Raw genomic sequence first — 21,299 nt, forward strand, 5'->3', positions numbered from 1 at the left:
GAATAAATAATTAGGTGTCATAAATTAAAACAAACACGAAAAGCGGTAAAAAATTCCCGAAACAGTAATGAAAGTAGATGTATGACAGATATAAAAGGAAAAGGTAGAAAAATGGTGACGAATGATAGTGAAATAAAAACAAGATGGAAGAAATACTTCGAGGAAGTGTATAAAACACATAAAGAAAATATAATCACTGCAGCACCCCCACAAGTAAGTTTAAATGCAGATGATGATATGACAGAGATAAGAATGGAAGAAATAAGAAGTGCTGCCAAATATATGCAGAATGGAAAAGCGCAAGGTTTTGATAATGTAGCTACAGAGTTTATAAAGGCGGGTGGTGAAATAATTTTTGTATGGCTGCATAAGATTTTTAACCAATGTTTAGAGAAAGAATACACTCTTCTAGACTGGAGACGCAAATACTGTGTTTTATGATTCTATTATTATGATTTCTTACTATTTCAGATGTATTGACTATGTAGGATATTATGTATTGTCACAAAAATGTTTTCTTTTTATGTACGGTCCCAAATAAGTTTTTTTTTTTATAACTCCTGGGAGTATAATATCTACTATATGTACGAGGGTTGCTACTTAATTTTCGAGATATGGCAACACCAGTGTGATTATGTCCAATTTGACATTTTCATCGTAAAGTTTGCAATTTTTAATGGTAAACGTACTTAGAACGTTTTGTCATACGAGTGATATTTGTGTTGTTTACAGATACTAGAAAACCTAATTTTGTTAAAAAAATGGAACTAAATCGTTAACATTTTCGTGCGATGGTTAGAATGTCATAGAAATGACTTTCGACGTGGATTAAATCATTAACAGTGTGCCGATCAACTCGCTGCGACTTTTGGCGATGAAGCATCATCTCGAGCCACCGTGTTTCGCTGGTTTTCTAAATTTAATCGTGGTCGCAATTCGTTACAGGATGAATTTCGTGAACGTCGTCCAAAATCGGATATTGTGCCAGAAAAAAACGATTCTTTGCATGAACTGATATTTTTTTTTTCTTATTCCCGCATATCAAAAATAAATTGCGAGGTCGACGTTTTTCGACGCCTGAAGAAGCGGTTGATACGTTTAAATCACATATTTTGGAGGTACCTCAATTGGACTGCAAAAAGTGCTTCGAAAATTGGTTCAAACGCGTGCAAAAGTGTATTGATCTTTAAGGATAATATTTTGAAAAACGACAAAGTCATTTTCTATTATAAATATTTGTTTTTACTTGTCTATCTCAAAACTTAATAATATGTTTTATTAATAAAAAAAGAAAATGAAAAGAGTATTGACCGTAAACTTCAAAGTATCATAGCAAGCTTATTAAATCAAATATTTATTTGAATAAAGTAAAATAATACCTTCCAATTGATTTTATATTTTATTCGCTCTTGTAAAGTTTTTTTTTAGTTTTACAACAATTTTGAGTCTTTAGGTTGTGAATCAATACGCCATACTTTATACTCTATGACATAAATCTTCCTATATATACCCAATCCCATGAGAAAATATACAGCGAATGGATGAAAATAGGCGAGTTTAATATCGCGTCGTGAAACTTCAAAGCGGGGCGACTTTTACAAAAGTTTCCCGACAACTTTGTTTCTCGACTGGCTCTTAATGAGATTCTTGAAAATATTAAGTCTCGCTACAGTAGTCCTAGGGAAATATATGATATGATTATTAAAAATCTTCAAATTAAAAACTTAATATGGAAATTAACCTTTCAAATAGCAAATATTCAAGACTTTTTACCTTGTGATGTGGGATATCAGATTTGAAGAAAATGGAGTAGGTACTAGTTGTTGTTACACGTCATTTGCCCACGTGGTAGCGTTTGGTTGCATTACGCAAGACCTCTTCAATGATAGGTAAACGCGCTGACCATTATACCACGAGGCCGTTACATTTATTTACAAAATTCAAATAATTTTTTTTTAAGACTTGTACTCGTATAAGGGGTTTTTTAACGAATTTTTTCTTAAATTTTGCACATTCTTTCCTCTATCGTTCTTGCTCTAACTATGATGATTTTTTTCATCCATTGATATATTTTACATGTCTCTTAATTGATTTAAAAATTAATTAAGACTCATTATTTCTGGCTGCGATACCATCCCACTTACTATTTAATGATACTCACACTTACACTCTCCGAGATCGACAGCTGCCCATGCGACGATAAAACTCCTCAAGATGTCCCTCACCTGTTGATGCATTGCCCCCTTTCCAGCTTTCAAAGACAACAGCTGGAGACGCGATGCAGAGGCTTGGGTGAAGGATCTATGCGACATCCCATCGGTGATAGGTAATAAAGAACTCACACGAGAGGTAGTACGTGATCAATATGGTGCGGGCAATTGGTAAAATAAACCAAAGTAGGGAAGAAAATGCCGAACGCTCCTCTAGTGGAACGGAAGACCTGTTGACTACTGCCAACAGGCCGGCTTCTCCTGAAGAGTTTTAAGTGGTTTCCTCTCCGCGTGAGCAAATGCTGAGAAGTTTCTGATTGGCCCACATTAGTATATCTCTCCTGATCCCAACAGTTTAGATAAATTTAAAGAAATTTAATTGCAGAAAAATCCACTTTTGAAATATAAACCTTGTATATTATAAGCAAGGTAAATAATAAAGCAACTCCTATATAAAAAAAAAATTAAAAACTTACACACACCTGCACACTTACTCCCACACTAATACACATAAACACACATCTACACTTACTTTCATAAAAATACACATAAACACACATCTACACTTACTCTCATAAAAATACACATAAACACACCCTTGTGTTGTAACACAATTTAATAATATGTCTGATTCTTATTTAGAAACTTCGCTGGTCTGTCTAAACCGTATTTTTTTAAAACGTTATCATATCATTGTCGACTGTTTGTTTCTTTAAAATAAATTAATAAATGAATATTTATGCCTATTTCGTAAAATAAACTTTTAAACTCTATTTCTGTAGATTTGTGTTTTGGTCTGTTGGACAAAAACGAACTGAAGCGATGAAGTTGAAATTAACGACAGTGTACTTCTGGAGACGTGATATTTTATTTTGCTTACCGTGTCCCCTCCAGGCCAACTAGACTCTCTGATATTTTCTATATTCGTAAAATTGAAACTAATCATCGGAAACATTCTACAATTCCTTGTATGGGTGAAGCATTTAACATTTTTAAAAATAATTTTGATATATTTAACACCCCATATAATATTTACATAAGAGAACTAATAGGTTTTATTCAGAGTAACAGAGAATAGACGTTTTGTCACTTTTCTTGTTCTTCATTCATAATTCATTTAATCATTAAATCAAATGCAATTTTCCACTCTTACTTTTCTTTAATCATCCTTTACCACTCCTTATCAATTTTTTATTTTCCTTTCTTCTATCTCCTTGTTTTGTCCATATTTATCTTAAGAGTCCATATTTATTGTATTTTAATATATAGTATATTTATTATTTATATAGTTTAAACTTTAAGCCGTCGTCGTTTTATTACAGTATAATTTAGTGAATACATATAATTGAATGGCAGGTCTTACTATGTATACATTTTATAAAAATAAAAAATAAAATTTAACCTGTATATCTGTTTGTATTTGAAATAAATAAAATAAAAATAAAATAATTAGGAGGCGATATTTTATTTCTGGGTAAACTGTAAAAAGGCGCCTGCATTAATGAATGAATCTAAAAATTATGGTATTAAGCCATAAGTTCATTCAGAGATATCCTATCCTGGGTACGACCTTTACTTTTGACAAGGGATGCAACTCACCAAGAGTTCCAGGTCTACCCCGCCCCTGTGGTACACGTAGCGGTCCTCGTAACGGTCCACGAGCGGAGCGGGGGAAGGGGGCACCAGCCCTTCGGTGTAGCCACTCTCCAGTAGCGCCCTGTCCAGCTCGTCGGGGTCCCCAAGGACCTTGGTGGGCACTATGGGGGCGTTGCTGGCGCCGAGAGACTGTAAGATAGACAAAAAAGCATTAATAATATTAAATATTAAAAAAAATGCCGACAAATTCTATTTTTTTTCCAGACGGGGTCTATTTATCTTAGTAAAAAATATGTAAATATTGATCTAAAATTTGTCCAAATAAATGTAAACGCAATAAGAAAATTGCAAATAAATCAACTGGTTTAAAACTTAACTTAAAAATAAACATTTGCATTTTTATGATAAACCGAATATTTCAGTTTTAGGGTCCATTTTAAACTAGTTAAAAAACTGTTTTCAGGCGTTTCCGAGTAGGTGAAATGATTTAGCCAGATGAATCTCATCCACGCCAATAAAGATGTTAGTTCTTTTGTTTTGAAAAAAGTCAACAGAAGGAATAGTTGAGGAAATGTGGATGATAAAACATAGGCAGAATGATGAATGTTAAACCCTGTGTAAAGAAGACACTGAAAACAGCCAATGACAGGTCATAAGCCTAGACTTCCATAATTCTCAAAAATTATTTCCCTCTCTGTTGCAACAAATTTAGATCTTAATTACTTCCTTGGAAAGAAATTCAGCCTGTCTACAAACATTTGGACATACTCAAAACATTGTCGATGAAAATAATAATTGGCATAATAAGTACAAAAATTAAAAACTGTTTTCAGGCGTTTCCTAGTGGGTGAAATAATTTAACCAGATGCATCTAACCCACATCAATAAATGTTTTAGCTATTCTACTTTTGAAAAGTTAACGAATCAAGAGTTGAGAAAATATGGATGTTAAATCATAGGCAGAATGGTGAATGTTACACAATGTTTAATGTGGCCACTTAAACCAGCCAACGACAGGTCATAAACCCTTTAAATGCCTAGACTTCGATATTTCCTTCTCAAAAATGTTTTCCCTCTCCGTTGCAACAAATTAAGTTGTAAACAATTCACTATTAGCAAATGGGAATCAAATTGTGGTAAATTAATTAATAAATAAATTGTTTCGACTCAAAAGTTGCTTGATCCACTTATTGGCAGTTTTTTCTTCATAAATTTTCCTCCGCTCAATTGATTTATATTTTGAAAGGGACCACCTAACGTGGCTTATTGGGACTTCATCAAAGTTCGGCCTCACTTTTTTGACCGTAGCAGCCTTAGCTAGCTCATCTGCTCTCTCATTTCCGATTTTCCCAACATTTTTCGAGAAGCACAGATGAGGCCAAAACATTTTGGAAGTATGAAACGCCTACTTATGAGTTAACTCAGGCTCTCTCGGGGCATGGATGCATGAGGGAATATCTGCATCGCTTTGGACTGCGAGACGATAGTTGCTGTCCATGTGATGGCATCACTGAGCAGACTGTAGAACATATTCTTATATACTGTCCAATGTTTAACAGGCCGAGATGGGAGCTTGAATGCAAAGTAAACACTCTGATTGCTGCGACTAATAACCTAGCTGAGCTCCTGAACTGTAATGATACATGAAGAGGGACTGTTAGATTCATTGAAAAAAAAAATCTATGGATTTTTATATTGCAACTGGCGGTAATCGAACCCGCGACGCCAGTTTCACAGTTGGCAATCTAACCAACTGAGCCATGGATTCAAAGTTTTCAAAATCTTTGGTTTAAATCCCTTTCAACTCAGGACAATGGAGTATGGCTCATTTCTTTAGGTGTGTAATTTTGATATAATGTGTACTCTCTCGATAGTTTAAATCTAGTATTTGTTGACAAACATTTAAATTATTTATTTAAATTATTTATCATTACTATAAAAAAAAATGCCATATAATCTTTTACAGAATATTTTACATTTTCTTTCTTATGTTACACAAAAATAATAACTATCCATTATTTATTAAAGGAGCGAAAATTCATTAACATTTTCTTGTATACCCACGAACAGACCATGCCTGTGTGGGATTTTTTTGTTTACTATTTTTACTATTAATATGTATTTCATTTCTATGTAATTATGCTTTTTTTTTAAACTCTGTTTAATCACTTATGTTTATTGTAAAAAAACAAAAAATTTAAATAAACAAAAAAAATAAAAAAATTCAATTTTCAAATAAAAAATTTAGACCAAATCGAGTATTTTTCTTCGTTTTGTCTGCCACATAAAACACGTCCGAAAAATCGTCTTTTATTTTCATGATATTCCGTCGAAGAAAAAGGTCGTTTCAAAATCTCAAAACTCTATGACCGCAAAATATTTTTACTGACTGGGAATTTCCAAATAAATAAGAAAGACAATCCGATGGATACTTAAGCGGAAAGGAGGACTTAAGACTACATCTGGATTACGAAGATTGGTTGGAAAGAAAAGAGTTAACGTGAAGTATGGTGACTTGATAATAGCGAAATTTCATCTTCAGCCTCCCGAAACACGAGAAAAGGGTGAAAAAGAATGAATATTGACGACCCTTGGGAATCCTAAGGGAAGTTTTATGAAGGTTGACGAAAATTTGAACGACAGGGCAATGGCAATCGAATTGACCAATTCAATCTTAAGCCGGTGGATTTTTGCAACTCATCAATGTTGGAGTAATTTTTATGACATCACAATAAAGACAGCGTTACCTCAATAAAAATACTGGTATAGAAGGTATCAATAAAATGCGAACGAATTGTTTTTCCAATGAAATTCAAATACTTTTAAAGACTTCCAAATTCATTGATATCAATATAAAGTTTTGACATGAAAATTATGGATGGAACAAAATGTCACTCAAATCCCCTCCTTGGCGTTTTTGGGATGGCGTCATCTTTTGTTAAAATTTTCTATGGCATTTTGATGTACTCGAGGCTTTATTTCACCAATATGCCGAATAGTCTGGTTTTCAAAGTTTGAAATTATTACTGAGTTATCAGCATAAACTTTTACTTTCATTAAACCCTAAATAATAAAGTCCAGCGGTATCAGATCGCAAGATCTTAGCGGCCAATTGACGTCTCCGTTTTAAGAGATAATATGACCTCTGAACTTAAATTGCAATACAGACATTGCTTAATTCGACGTATAGCAGATGGCACTGTTTTATCAAAACCACTTAACATTGGGATCCATACGACACAATTTTGATCACAAATAATGGGATCATGTCACTATAACGTTCACCATGATCGGTAGATTAGCCACATTTTCTAAAAATACGGTCCAATGACTCCACCAGCCTAAAAACCGCACCAAACTGTGATATTTGTGAATGCATAGGCTTATTGGCAATCTTTTCTGAAATTTCGGTTGCTTAAATGTGGCATTTCTGCTTAGTAACCAAACCGTTGGAGTTAAAATGGGCCTCGTTGCTGAAGATTGTTTTCTTCAAAATGTGCATTAATGTCGAGATCCTCCTGGATCCAATATGTGAACGTACGGCACTGTAATATTAATTTACCGTGTCTGTAGATATTATTAAATTAGTCAAATATGTCATTTTTTAATTTGACAAACAAAAAGTGGCTCATAATTGAAATCGTACATGTCCTATTGAGACACTCTATAGATAAACGTATGATTCTGATTTACATTTTTTTCTATTTATTTAGTGCTCGTTTAAATCATCGTAGACTCAACCGGAAAAACCAAATGTCGTCTTGAGTTTTCAACACGACAAAAATGGGCCATTGGCACATTCGGGCCGCAGTTTGTTATTTTCTGATCTAGGAACAGCGCTCAATTGGTCGAAACATTGAAAGTTGTTTGTCCCAGTAGTGATGGTGAATGAATTATACCATTTAACATGCAGAATATATTTATAGAGTGTGCAGGTCAGTGTTAGTTTTTCATATCAGCATACGAATAATTATCTCTTTCCAAGCCAAATACCCACGCTACTTTTCTGAACACGCGATGTGGTACAGATTAAATGTGATTAATTTGGCCCAGATAGATGGGAGACCAGACACCAAAAGCATTTTCGAGAGGGTGGAAAATCGAGCAGTTAAGAGTGTATTTTAAAGTAAGTCCACTTTCAGACATCTTGTTTTCTATTTTCTAATGCATAATAAATCTATCAAGTCAACAAACGTACTTCTTTCGTCTGATTTACAATAAAAATAAATCGGTGTATCAGCCTCATGGCAGTAAGATCACAATCCAAAAAAAAAGTTTCATAGATGTTTTCTTACTAGCGCTAAAATTGTTTCCTCAATACTCGCGTGGCCTACTATTTATAGAAGGCCAAAATAGTTATAGATTTTCGTTGTTTCGGGTATTTTTTTTAAATAAAAAAACATTCAAATTATAAAATGTGTTTTAATTATATTTTGAATTTTATTTTATTAAAATTAATCTAAATTTTAATCAGTTGCATTAATAATATGTATAAACAGTACTATAAATAAAATTTTGACATATTGAACATTAATAATTTTAGTTTTGTGATTGTTAGTGTTTACATATAATTGCTGAAAGATGTTTAAGTGTGATTTTTGGAATTTTATATATATTTGACTGTTTGTGAACTGAAAATAAAAATAATAATTAAAGGATAAAAAAACACAAAATGCCTTTAGTTTTAACGCAGAGAAAAATCAAACATAATCTCCATTTATAGAAACATGGTTAAGGAGCAATAATTTTGGATTTACGAAAAATCTTATAAATCATTTGTTTTCTAAAATTGAGTACATATTTCAGCCTAATGACCCAGTCATACGCAGTTCTTAAATGTTTTAATTTTTTTTTTTCAGACCAATTAAATAAATTATAAGTCCATAATTTTGTTTCCCTAAAATAAAAAATAAATATATAATTAACAAAAAAATATCTAAGATACTATATTATTCAACATTTTTGTTAATAGTAGTATGAAAAACAACCTATCGAAGCAAATCTTATAATAGAATATAGTGATTTATACGTTTTACTAAAAATAAAATAAACAAATTACTGTAATACGGTCAAAGCACCGATGAATGATCGTTTTCAGGTTCAGCTTGTAGTGAAACCCACATTAAAGGGATGAATTTTATTATTTATGCGTAAAAAATAAAAGAAAACAATAAACTTAACATTTCAATAAAGAACACATTCATTTTTCTAAGTACTTTTTTATTGAAATACGAGTATTACAATTATAATTAATATTACTCTAAGAAAATAGAAGAATCACCAGTGAATGACCATTACTACCCCAGTAAAAATAATACTCAGATTTAGTTACATCATAACATTATAAAACACCCTAACACATTAGAATATGGATATGTTCAAAAAGCATAAGAAATAGCATCATATAAAACACTTACCATACCTTTCCTTATAAAAACACTATCAATCTCAGAACAATAACGGGAAGACGCACTATTACCTTTTGACAACTCACAGTTTAAAACTGATAGATTTGTTTCTTACTAAAAGATATGTCCACCTACTGCTTTTGTCATAGTTTCTAGTGTTAAAAGTTTTTTGACTGGACACATGTAGCAATTCTTTTTATATTGTGTTTTATTAACCAATGGTCATTTACTGGGGGGTCGTCATTTACTGGTGCTTTGACCCTACGTCACTCCCCATTATGAACAGAAGAATTGTGTTTTCTTTTACTTAATGAGAAACGTTAATCTAAATAAATGTATTAAATTTATATAAAAAATGTATTTACTAGTAATATTGCGTACTTATATTTTTTTATCTAAATAAACTAAAAAAAATAGCTATCACTCACTTTAAAAAAAAACGTAACTTTAATGCTCGTGTGAACTACTATGGTAGCCTCTACGATTTGACGCCAAATTTGATACTTGCGCTCACACTCAGCGTCTGCGTGGCAGTGATTCTTAAGGAACATTTGTTCTCGAAGAATACACGGACGCTTAACTTTTAAAGCCCGCTGACTCAAAAAATGTGTGCGAGGCGGTGCTGGTACAAATTAGACTCAGTTTTTAATGTGGCCTTTTGGGTATTTTTGTGGGTTTCATAAAAGATCATCACAATATGCTCTGAATCCTTTCATCACAATATGCTCTGAATCGTTTTTTTTTTTTTTAAGAAAAATACTTGAGTTTACTCATATATTTGAATTTTCTGACCATTTCCTAAAAGTCGTACATAACTTGTGATGGAAAAATGGAAATCGAGTTGTGATAGAGTGGAATTTGGACCTGGGATCTTTGGTCAGTGAGTCCACAATACTACCACGGAACCACAACCCAGTTCTAAAAATACTTTTCACATAAAAGGTCATTTACAATGGGTCTAATCGGACCCATCTCCAGTAGGTAAAGTTAACTTAAAAATGTCTCATCATCATCATCATTCTCTTTCTGCACCTAATAATGCATAGGGCACTGCTTTGGTACACCAATCGCAGCGTTTTTGATTATTCTTGTTACATGAAGGTAAGATGGTCAGTCTTACGCTGCAAGTTTCAGTCTAGTGACCATGAAATATTCTAGTGTAAAAACCCCTTTTAAATGTATATTTCATATCAATCATGTCGGGAATTGAACCCGAGACCTCTTAAGTGGTAGGCAAACACGTTGACAATTACACCACGAGGCCGACAAAAGCAAATGTCCATAGGTAAATAAATATCGATACAAATGTAACCCTGGATTACTTTAGTGGTCCGCGCGAGTATAAATCTGTGACGTATACATTATAGTGTCTGGAGAATAATCATAATTACAGCTAGTCTCCTGTGAATAATTTAGTTGATTAAAACAAGAAAATGTGGGCTGAGGTACGAAGTAGTGTAGATTCGCTCAACGCCTACGCGATCTTCCTTTACCAGCTGTTAATATGTAATAACACTTCTATTCAGAGCAAATTATTGTTTAGTTCAGCTGAGACAGCTAATTCCATGTACTGTATAGGCCCATTAGGCAGAGCCAAGCTCTGACAATTTCAGTACATTAAAACTAGATTTATATGGATCAGAAAACTGAGTAAAAGACTGCATACAGACCTTGCTTTCTCTACATTTAATGATTATTATAAAATTATAAATAAACTTATCAATGAAACTTCTTGGTTAAGTTTAACTTTTTGTTATTTTGACCAACGAGCGCTTTTGCCTAAGTAGGCATCTTCAAGACTGGTGAATTGTTTACAACATTTGCAGTTTTTATACTATTCTTAACATATGGAGATAAGATCAAATAAGTATTTTAACAAAGGACAGAAACATAAATATTTATAACTAGTTTGCTAAACAGTTTATTTTTGGGAGTTTTGGGAATTTGGGGACAAAATGTGTATTTCCCACTCTGTTGTATTTCGCCATGTATTGTGTTCTTTTCCCGCCTTTTCAATAATAAAAGCTTAATTCCAATTTCGGTCCAAAAACTCCCAAAAATGAACCGTTTAGCAAACTAGTTGTAAATATTTATGTTTCTGTCCCCTGTTAAAATACTTATTTGATTTTATCTCCAAAATATGTTAAGAATAGTATAAAAACTGTAAATGTTGTAAACAATTCACCAGTCTTGAAGATGCCTACTTAGGCGAAAGCGCTCGTTGGTCAAAATAACAACAAGTAAAACTAAACCAAGAAGTTTCATTGATAAGTTTATTTATAATTTTATCATGTAGTTTTATCAAGAAATATTAACAAAAAACATGAATATTATTCTCTACATTCATTTAAATTCTCTTGCACGCTTTTATTGTTCCGTTATTGTTATTGCGCTTCAAATATTCAGACTTTTGACATGCGAGGGTATAAGAAGCAAGCTTAGAAATCTCCATTGAAGGAGTAACTGAGATATTTTCCATGCGTTCAGTAACTGCAAGACTTGTTATAATCTAACTCCTTTTTTTTAAATGAGTTTTAGTATGTTTTTATTTTAATATCATTCAAACAAACGTAATTAAAATAAAATGTGCATGGGGGCTAGATTACTTATCGTCTATGCGCTTTGTAGCTGCAAAACGTGCTGTAACCTAGCTACTATTTGTTAAAATTAAAATTTATCATAATTGGAAAGGAGGAACTAGAATCGCAATCGTCCATGCGCTCTGTAGCTGCAAGACGCGCAGGGATACTTATTTACTGTACAGCGCCCTTGAGGTGATTTTTACAAAAATTGCCCTTTATAAACTGTCCAACTATATAACCATATACTTGCGAAAAAGAATAATTAGATTTCTAATTATGCTTCAACTAAAGATATGAACTCTTTTTTTCTATGATTTATTTTGTTGCCCTTTAATATAATAAGGAATAATAAGGAATATTTTTGTGTTTTTTTAAAAATATTTTTTATTTCTTTTTTTAATTACTATAAAAAAATAACATATTATCTTTTACAGAATATTTTATTTTTTCTTTCTTATGTTACACAAAAATATTATAGCTGTCCATTATTTATTATAGGAGCAAAAATTCATTAACATTTTCTTGTATACCCACAAACAGGCCATGCCTTTGTGGAATTTTTTGTTTACTATTTTTCAAAAAAAAAAATAAAAAAAACTCAATGGATAATGCTAAGTTTGAAGTCTCAAGTAGTATAATTGAAATCTGTTTTTGCAAGATTTAGAGACAGTTTTAAATTAGGTTATTATTTAGGTAGGTAGATTTATATGTTTAGTTTATTTTGACGATTAGAAAATTAGCTTCTGTTAATACGCTTATATCCTCAAGTATGTTTTTTTTTTGTTTTTTTATAAAAAAACCCTTTAGGGTTGTATTATAAATGTTATAAGGTCTATTCATATTGTGTCTCATACGGTTAGTGTAGTAATCGTTTTTCCGCAGTGTAATTTTTCAAGTGGTAAGGTAAATCATAGTAGTGTTTAAGTCCATTGTATAGCAATTTTTACTGTTCTACGTTTACCATTGCCTTTTTATGTGGTTATATTGTTATTGTCTGGCATTGTATTTGTGTATTTCAGCATTATTGGTTAATGCCATATCACCATCTTGCATATTTCCTAGTGCAATTTTGTGCACAATTTTAATCGTCATAGTTATTACAGTAATTTAACTACAGCAGTGTAAGTCACTCTCCAAGCACAAGAGCTAGTCTTTTTTTGGAGAGTTACAGTTATAACATTAACTAAATGTATAAAAGCAGATTTGTATAGATTTTAAAAAAAACATGTACCATTTTTGAAATATATTGATTAATAAAATAAAAATAAAAATTGCCGAGTAATTGATGTCAAACTGGTGTGTTTTTTCAGTTTTACAGTTCAGTCGTAAGAGTCGGGTAGTATAAGTTGTGCGTTTATAGTATTATTTTATTTTCTTGTCTTCGTATCCTTGCTGTGTCTGTCTTATTGCCAGTTCTGCAGAAAGCGATCATGTCGCTAAATTTGATGGATTTGGTCCCGCCATGTCTTTCTTCTGCTTTCTCTTTTCCAACATTCATGAACATTTGCATCGTTAATCTTTTCAGCCGTTATTTTGGCGTTTGTTTGCTCTGCATATCCGAACCAACGGAGAACTTCTTTATTATTTGGTCAATAATGCTCATCTTAGCCTTACAAAATGTACGGATCTCAACATTTGGGCACCTGATCCGAAGAAATGAAATAACTTGATGTAACAAATGCTGCAATGCATTTAGTGTATCAACTCAGTACCCTATGCATCCTTGGGTGCAAGTAGCAAAATTAATAAATATTATGATGAATAATTCAATTGACAGACGGTAGTTATATTGCCTTACGTCTTCCAGCTACAAAGCGCACGTTTTTTCATTTCAAATTAAATGCCGTTCTCTAATTTTCAATACTTTAGGGAGGAACTTCAGTCCTACGGGAAATTGGATTCAAAAAATGTTTTTTTGCGCTCGGTAAAAATTGAAGCGTTAAATTGTACCGCAAAGTTTCATAGAAATGTAAGACAAATATTATTAAAAAACATTATAGTAAAAAAGGATTACTTTGAATGACGTCACTGGTTCATATAGATTAACCTATGATACGAGAGCTATGGAAGATTCCCGGTTAGCTTGCAATGGATGGACCAATGGGAAAAACTGAATAAGAACAAGTGGAAAAGAACCTTTGACGTCACACGCGGAATAGTTTCAGAAATACAAAATTTAAAAAAAAGAGCTCATAATACGATATATAAAATTCAGAAAAAAAATTGGCTTAGTTTAATAGTCTATTAAGAAACAATAAAAAAAACCACTGAACTTCCTCATTGTGTTATCATCGCTTTCTTAGTTATAACATGTTACTAAATCACACAACACAGGGTATTTTTAGTAAAAGTCTCACCAATTTTCTGACCCATATTAAACATACTTTAGTCTTAGCTCCTAAAGTATTGCTCCTCAGACGAGATGAGCTTCCCCCCCATCCCATCACCCGCTGACAGACGAGAAGGAGTCAAGTCTGTCACCTATTCCACGATGGTTTGAAAGATACTATTTTGGTCTTCATTACGATGATAGTTATGAGAAAAAAATATAAAATGTGCTTATCAAAAAAGTAACTACCTGGTAAAAAAAGAAGTATAAAAATTGGAAAATTGTTTTCAGGCGTTGCCTAGTAGGTGATTTGGTTCAACCGGATGAATCTCACCCACGCGATAAAGGTTTCAGCTCTTTTACTTCACAACAGTCAACAGATGGAAGAGTTGAGGAAATGTGAATGTCCAAACATGGACAGAATGGTGAATGTTACACAATGTGTAAAGTGGCCACTTAAACCAGTCAATGACAGATCATAAGCCCTGTAAATGCCTAGACTTCCATTTTTCCTTCTCTAAAACGTTTTCCCTCTCTGTTGAAATAAATTTAAATATGAATAACTCCCTAGGGAGGAAATCCAGCCAGTCTGCAAGCATTTGGACATACTCAAACATTGTTGAAAATATTTTTTTTTTTCTTTTCAATTCTTATATTCAATGTGTGACACATATTAAAAAGTTGTGTGTAATCAAAATATTGTTAAAATTTAGAAATGTCTTGTAGTCAAAATTGAAATTTTTGGGTAAATTATACGCCAATACTCTTATTTTTTTATAGCCAAAAAGTATATATTTCTATAAAAATAGCCTTGGCCAATGAAGCACAAATATTTCGATAATTTTGTGTATTTTTAGATGAGTCGTAAAACGTTCAAAACGTACTGCGTGATAAATGATTGAACAAATAAACCGAATTTAAATTAAAACATTTTACGACCCCACTCCTAAACAAATACAAAGAAAACGCTCTCGCAAATCCCAGAATTGATCTCAGGATCCGAATTTCAAAGAAAAAGCACTCAAAAATTCTATCCAATAATCTCAACGGCGCGGCGGAGAATTTCAAAAATGTTATCCCTCTAACTGGAATTCGGGTTGAATTAAACAAATATAATCTTAATAAATCTCCGGCGTTTCGTCGCCTTAAAAAGCAATTATTTCCGCCTTATTACTTCCAATTTTTGTGTTTCTCGTGACAATGGATGCTTATCTCGCTAATTACAACACCACAATACGGTTATCTCCGTAAATAGGGGGTTGGAAAATAAATTAAACAGCACTCCGCTCTACTGGAACGACAAGGGAAACCAGACCCAATTATTAGTGGACTGGAGACAATAGAAATAGGACAAAGACTAATATAGGCAATGGCAAGCGTCCTCGCTATCGAAGATCAATTATTATTTTGCGTTGGCAAAAAAAGATCGCAAAATAAATATTTCTTAAATAAAATAAATAAAGCAACTTTGTTTTTAACCACTAATTTTTATTTTTCACCGACCGGTTTCAAAGCAAACAAGCTTCTTTGTCAAGGTTTACGTAACACAAGGTTAGTACTTCAAATATAAACTTTATAAATATGTTTTTATTGAATATATCAAACAACACTTTTTGAAGTGTGTCAAAAATGCTGACATACACAAATATAACACCAGACAACAACAACACTATCATATTGAAAAAGCAAAGACAAACACAGGACAGTCAAAAATACTACATAATGGACTTAAACACTACAACGACCTACCTTACTACTTAAAAACTTTTAATGGAGACAAATTTAAAATCAATCTGAAAAAGCACATGATGACTGAACTAACTAGACTAGATGAGACATAAAATGACTAGACAATATTAAATTTCTAATGTAACCCTAACGGGTTTTTTAAAATTGTAAATAAATAAAAAAAAAATACTTAAATTTTGGTTAAATCGAATAAACTTGCCAAGAGGACATGACGATCATATGAAAAACATAAATGAAAATGGATATTCTGGTTCTGGAAAATGGTTATTAGATAAACATAAGAAGAAGAAAAAAAATAAGAAAAAAAAGGCTTTTTGCATACGAAGCGTTAAATTGATCACCTACTCGCGCGCAAGGCACTAAAACTTTTATAACTGGAAGTCACATCATATTATGAGAGAGAGAAGTTGATCAGCTTTATACTTCAGATGCTCGTATAATGTAATTCTTCCTCATGACGACTCTTCAGATCAGTGCACCACGAGGGTCTCCGAGTAGAGTGGATGTCTGAGGTGACAGCTAAAAAGAGTGCCCTCGCCGAATATTCATCGAATATTTACGCGATGATTTGAGCTGGAGGTCGCATGAAAATCTAAAAAGGCCACACAGGACAGACCAAAGTGGTAGACGAGATGCACAGCTTTTCTGTAAAGCGATAAAATTTATTCTTCTTTTTTTCACATCACCATATGCTTCCGGAGATTCACCTCTCCTTTGTCAATCCCGCACTCCATAATTCTGCCGAAGAAAGCCTAAAGATCGTCATCGATGGTCTTGCAGGGTGGCGGGAGCCCGGAGGTTTGAAGAAGTGGCTACTGGGGTCAAAGCTCTGCTGAGCCATCCGCAGAACGTGTCCAAGCCAGGTCCACCGCTTGGACTTTAACATTAGTTATGAAATAGGACAACCTTCTATCTTATATTCTCTTCAAATTCCTTTTCTCAAAACTCAGAAGTTTGGTATTTTGAGTTTTGGTGAGACACCAGGGTTTGCACCCATATAAGATTACTGGCATTATACAAGAGTAATTGTTGTGAGCAAACTTATTTAGAGGATTGAAACTAGAGATGTCTAGATTCATACAAAATGATCAACAAAATCAAAAAAGAAGTTCAGCGTTGGTTTGAACATATCAAGTGAATGGACAGCATAGAAACGCGTAAAAGATGTACGATGTAGATGTTGATGGATGCAGAAATCGAGGAAGACCGAGAAAAACATGGCATGACCGAATCCAACAAATACTTACAAACATGTCAAAAGTTGGAATAATCGGCGTCGTGTTTGATAAGATTTATGAATTTGCGAGGTCTGTATGCGATCTATCTTCTGCCTGGGCACCCCTGCGGGGAAACGGCGTGATGGTTTGTCGTTGTTGTAAACCAGAGAAAAAGAAGAGTTGAATTAAATTGGTCTATAATGTTGTTTGTCTAAGATCAGCCCTAAACTGTCGACAGCCATTGTTGCTCACCCTGAACTCGGCTGTCGGGTCCGCCGCCCTGGCCACCAGGAGGCGCACGCGCACTCCGCACTGGCGCAGTACTGCGGCGGCTTGCTCGCACCCCAGGCCGCGCATGCTGACTTCTCCGATACGGAGGATGTGGTCGCCGCTCTGCAGTCGGCCATCCTAGAAATAGAAACAAAACATTTGTACATACAATTATGTAATATATTGCCAGAACCCTGGAAATTTTGTAAGAGTCACAAGTTAAAAAATTTACTGGTGGATTTCCTCAGTGAAATTGGTCGCGGAGAGTGGAAACTGATTGATAGTGGCCGATTGATAATGTACATGTTCTTGTTAAAATTATTGCTATTTTGTTGGTTGGTAAATTTCTAAGATCTTTATTACTTTTGCTATTGGACCACTTTTAAAAAATGTTGTTTTTAGATTGTTTGTTTTAATTATTGTTTTTACATAAAAATTACATACTTTGTTTGTGGCTAGTGAATAACTGTATTTTTTACTGTCTTAGAGCGGAGTAATATACCTTAGTTAGAGAGTCAAAGCAACATTTAATAATTATATAATTTTACGCGTACAATACAATAAATGAAAATGTATCCATTTTTCAATTTTCGTTTGTTGCTTCGTTGAAACTCACGTTTGCACAGAACGTGTTCCAAAAAAGGGCACAGAAAATAACCCTCCAAGGTTAGCAAAATCTAACTGCATAAAAGTAACATAAAAGTAAAATAAATAGACACGTTGTCACATATTTATTTATTTGAATCTTGATTTACAAAAAAACTTGAACTTTGGCCGGAATATTAATAAAAAAAATATTTTTCATCGTATCAAAAAACAGGTAAAAATTTGTGCTTTAAAAAATATATGAAATAAACATTATTATAATTACAATTGTTTTTAAGTGGGCGAATAAAACATATTTGAATTTATTTATAAATAAAAATATTTATTTATTTATTTACGTACATTGTCTATTTATACAATTAAAATGATGAATATAACGATATAAGAATAGTTTAAAAAAAATAAAAATAATTAAGGAAGCATTGACAAACATAAGGGACATCAAGACAAGATATAAACTATTTATGTAGTGCTCGTTTAAATCGTTTGTAAACTCAAACCAAAAAAGTCCTGATATTGTCTTGTGTTATACACATCACATGGTGAGGAATGTGGGATCAGATGACTTCGAAAGGATACAGGAAAAGAATCCAGGAAAGAAAGGAACAAAAAATAAATTTAAAACATTAAGGGAGGTAAGGATATATTTTTAAAAACATAGGAAAGAGTTAATTTACTGGATTGAGATTACAACAATACCTCAGCTAAATCATTAGGTAAAGTTTTTTTCTCAAAACGGCTGCGTCTGTCCGACACAAGAAACTGCCGGACTAATCGTTTTTAACCCTGCAGAGTCCAAAACAGAGTCTCCAGTCCCGTATACCGGGAAAAACGTGTTTGTTTTTTTTTTTTTTCAGGTTTATTTTTATATTTTAGGTATGTTGCTACATCGGAAATTAAAAAGTTCGACGTTTCGACGTTTTTTTATAAATATCTTTTTATCTAACAATGCAAGTTGCGACAGCGATTATAACTTCAAATCTTTAAAAAAGTACTAAGAAATCACCATTTGAACATTAACTAATTTACACTTTCGACAAAACACGTGCAACTAACATTATGTTTCAAATTTCATCAAACAATTTAACCCTGGCGGCGATTTCTGAATTAAATAATGAAGGCTAGTATATATACTATATAATACAATAGTAACTGAGTTTGGCGAAATTTCGAAATCAATTATAAATTCCGATTATTATCGGTAGTATTTTTGTGGTTTGATTATACTATAATGCGGGTTTATAATTTATTTTGTTAATATTGGAAAAAAAAACAACTACTTGTATTTTAATTCCTTGGCGGTATAAATTTGTACCACATTATAATATTTAACCATAAATAACATAGTTCAAGAACAAAAGTTTAAAAATTCAATTAAATATATGTTCAGGGATCAAAGGGTGAATCACTGTGTTAATTTATCTTAAATTCAGTTACAAAAAAAATATTTTCAATTTGATATTTCATTTACATTTTTTGTTATTAAGATTAAAATCGTTTTTAATTTTTTTTTATGACTCTGATACCCTTCAAACGAGTCACTAAAACATTCATTCCATTATCATGGAATAACCACCACGTATTTCAAAGTTTTTAACTACTTCAATTGAATTTAGTCACAGTGAAATATTGAAGTGTAGAACCACCTTTAAAACATATATTTTGCTTCGGCCTCACGAAGAATTAAACCTGTGCCTCGATTATGAACGCTATCTTCATCTGTATATATCGAGACGGTATACTTTACTTCTGTACTATCTGTATCTTACCACGGTATGTTCTACCTACTCGTCATATCGACATCATATGATCGAAACAAGCCAATGGAATGACCGCAAACAATTAGTCCGCGTTCCTTACGTCATTGACATTTAAAATATTTCTAATTTTTATTTCAAATAGGCTTCTGTAATAAAAAAAGCTCACTTCAAAGCGATTATAAACTCCAATAAATCTCAATTCAAGCAAAAAATGCTCGCTTGAACATGAATTTTGCATGACTTTTGAAAATGACCTAGACTATACACTTAACGATCGTCTATATGTATCTACCGATCTGTACCAATCGACTACAAAGCCGGCTCCTATAACCTCTCGATACATACACTCGGAAAGATAGTAAAATAGATGGAAAAAATATAATAACTAAATTATTTTTTTAGAGTGGTAACTTTCTGACGCATATAATCTGTGTCTGACGCCTAGATACTCTTATTTGTTAATAGGAAAGAACCTAACGACATTATTTCCACATCTAGGCGTTTGTTATATTAAAATGACAGTTATGTCGGAATGTAATTCGACTTCAAAACTTACTTATTTCTCTCTCATATGTTTAATAGGCTTTTAAGAAAAAAAGTGCCAACCTCAAAACGATTAAAATCTTTAATTAATCATAATTAAAGGAAAAATTGCTCAGTGGAACCAAATTGTTGACATTTTCAATGCGGTTCTAGACTCGTCGGTATAAAATGATGTTCTTACATCAAAAGGTGGCCTCCGTGGTGTAGTGGTCAAGACGCTTGACTCACACACGAAAGGTTCCGGGTTCGATTCCCGGTGAGAACATAAAAATTAAAGTGTGTATTTTATCAAGCCTGGGTGTTCTGTGATGTAATTCACCACTGTAATTGGGCCTCCTGGCCTGTTGTGGTGCAAAAAAAAAAAAAAAAAACTTGATGATGGGAGTATCGATACTATACCTTTGTAGTCGGTTAGGGGACTTTTATCTTCAATTATGACATCATACTGAAGCTATGTCATTTTAGAGCGTAGATATGTGTACCGTGACGTACGCTTTTCCTTGATTCATATCGATGTATCTACCCAAAACTTAAAGGTGGGGGGGTTGTTAGTATATCTTTATAATCGCTAGAGGGAATTTATCTTTAACTATACCGTCAAGGTGAAGGTTGACGTCTTTATCTTCCCATCATAACCGAGGCCCTGAGACTTAAAGCGCTGTAGGTTAATGCATCAACCGCTTCACTACGAGATAGACTTATCTTTACTCGATTCCCCTTTTCAAGATTTTTACTGGAATGTAGCCATCGAGTCAAAAACACACGGCCAGGATTCGTATTATATTTCACACTCCGCACTGCATTCTTTATCCGCTGGATACAGACAATGTAATACTCGTTCAAAACTCCATCAGCCAAGTTGTCAATTAATTTTGACAGTTTTGTTTGCTGGCAATTCCTCTTCCCGCCTCATTTGACGTCACGTCGCGCGTCGGTCGACCTACACGAATTATCAAAAAGTGCTAGGGAGAAATCGATATTCGGAAAGCAAACATAATTAATCGAAATATTAATTTATTGGCTTAATTT

The 21,299-nt window shown here is 33.0% G+C and overlaps 1 protein-coding gene across 1 annotated transcript in view; it reads right to left on the minus strand.

The window, feature by feature from the left end:
- The window catches only part of LOC148277615 (multiple PDZ domain protein-like), a 434,817-nt gene that overhangs the window by 359,552 nt on the left and 53,966 nt on the right, over positions 1 to 21,299 (minus strand). The window contains exons 3-4 of the mRNA XM_088232645.1: positions 17,344 to 17,499; positions 3,810 to 3,995 (exon numbers count right to left, since the gene is read on the minus strand). Coding sequence (XP_088088771.1) covers positions 3,810 to 3,995; positions 17,344 to 17,499 — 342 coding nt within the window. The remainder of the gene's footprint in view (positions 1 to 3,809; positions 3,996 to 17,343; positions 17,500 to 21,299) is intronic.

This window comes from Micrasema longulum, unplaced genomic scaffold (genome assembly GCF_059751315.1).
Source record: "Micrasema longulum isolate JH-2025_06_02 unplaced genomic scaffold, ASM5975131v1 h1tg001006l, whole genome shotgun sequence".
Classification (NCBI taxonomy): Eukaryota; Metazoa; Arthropoda; class Insecta; order Trichoptera; family Brachycentridae; genus Micrasema; species Micrasema longulum.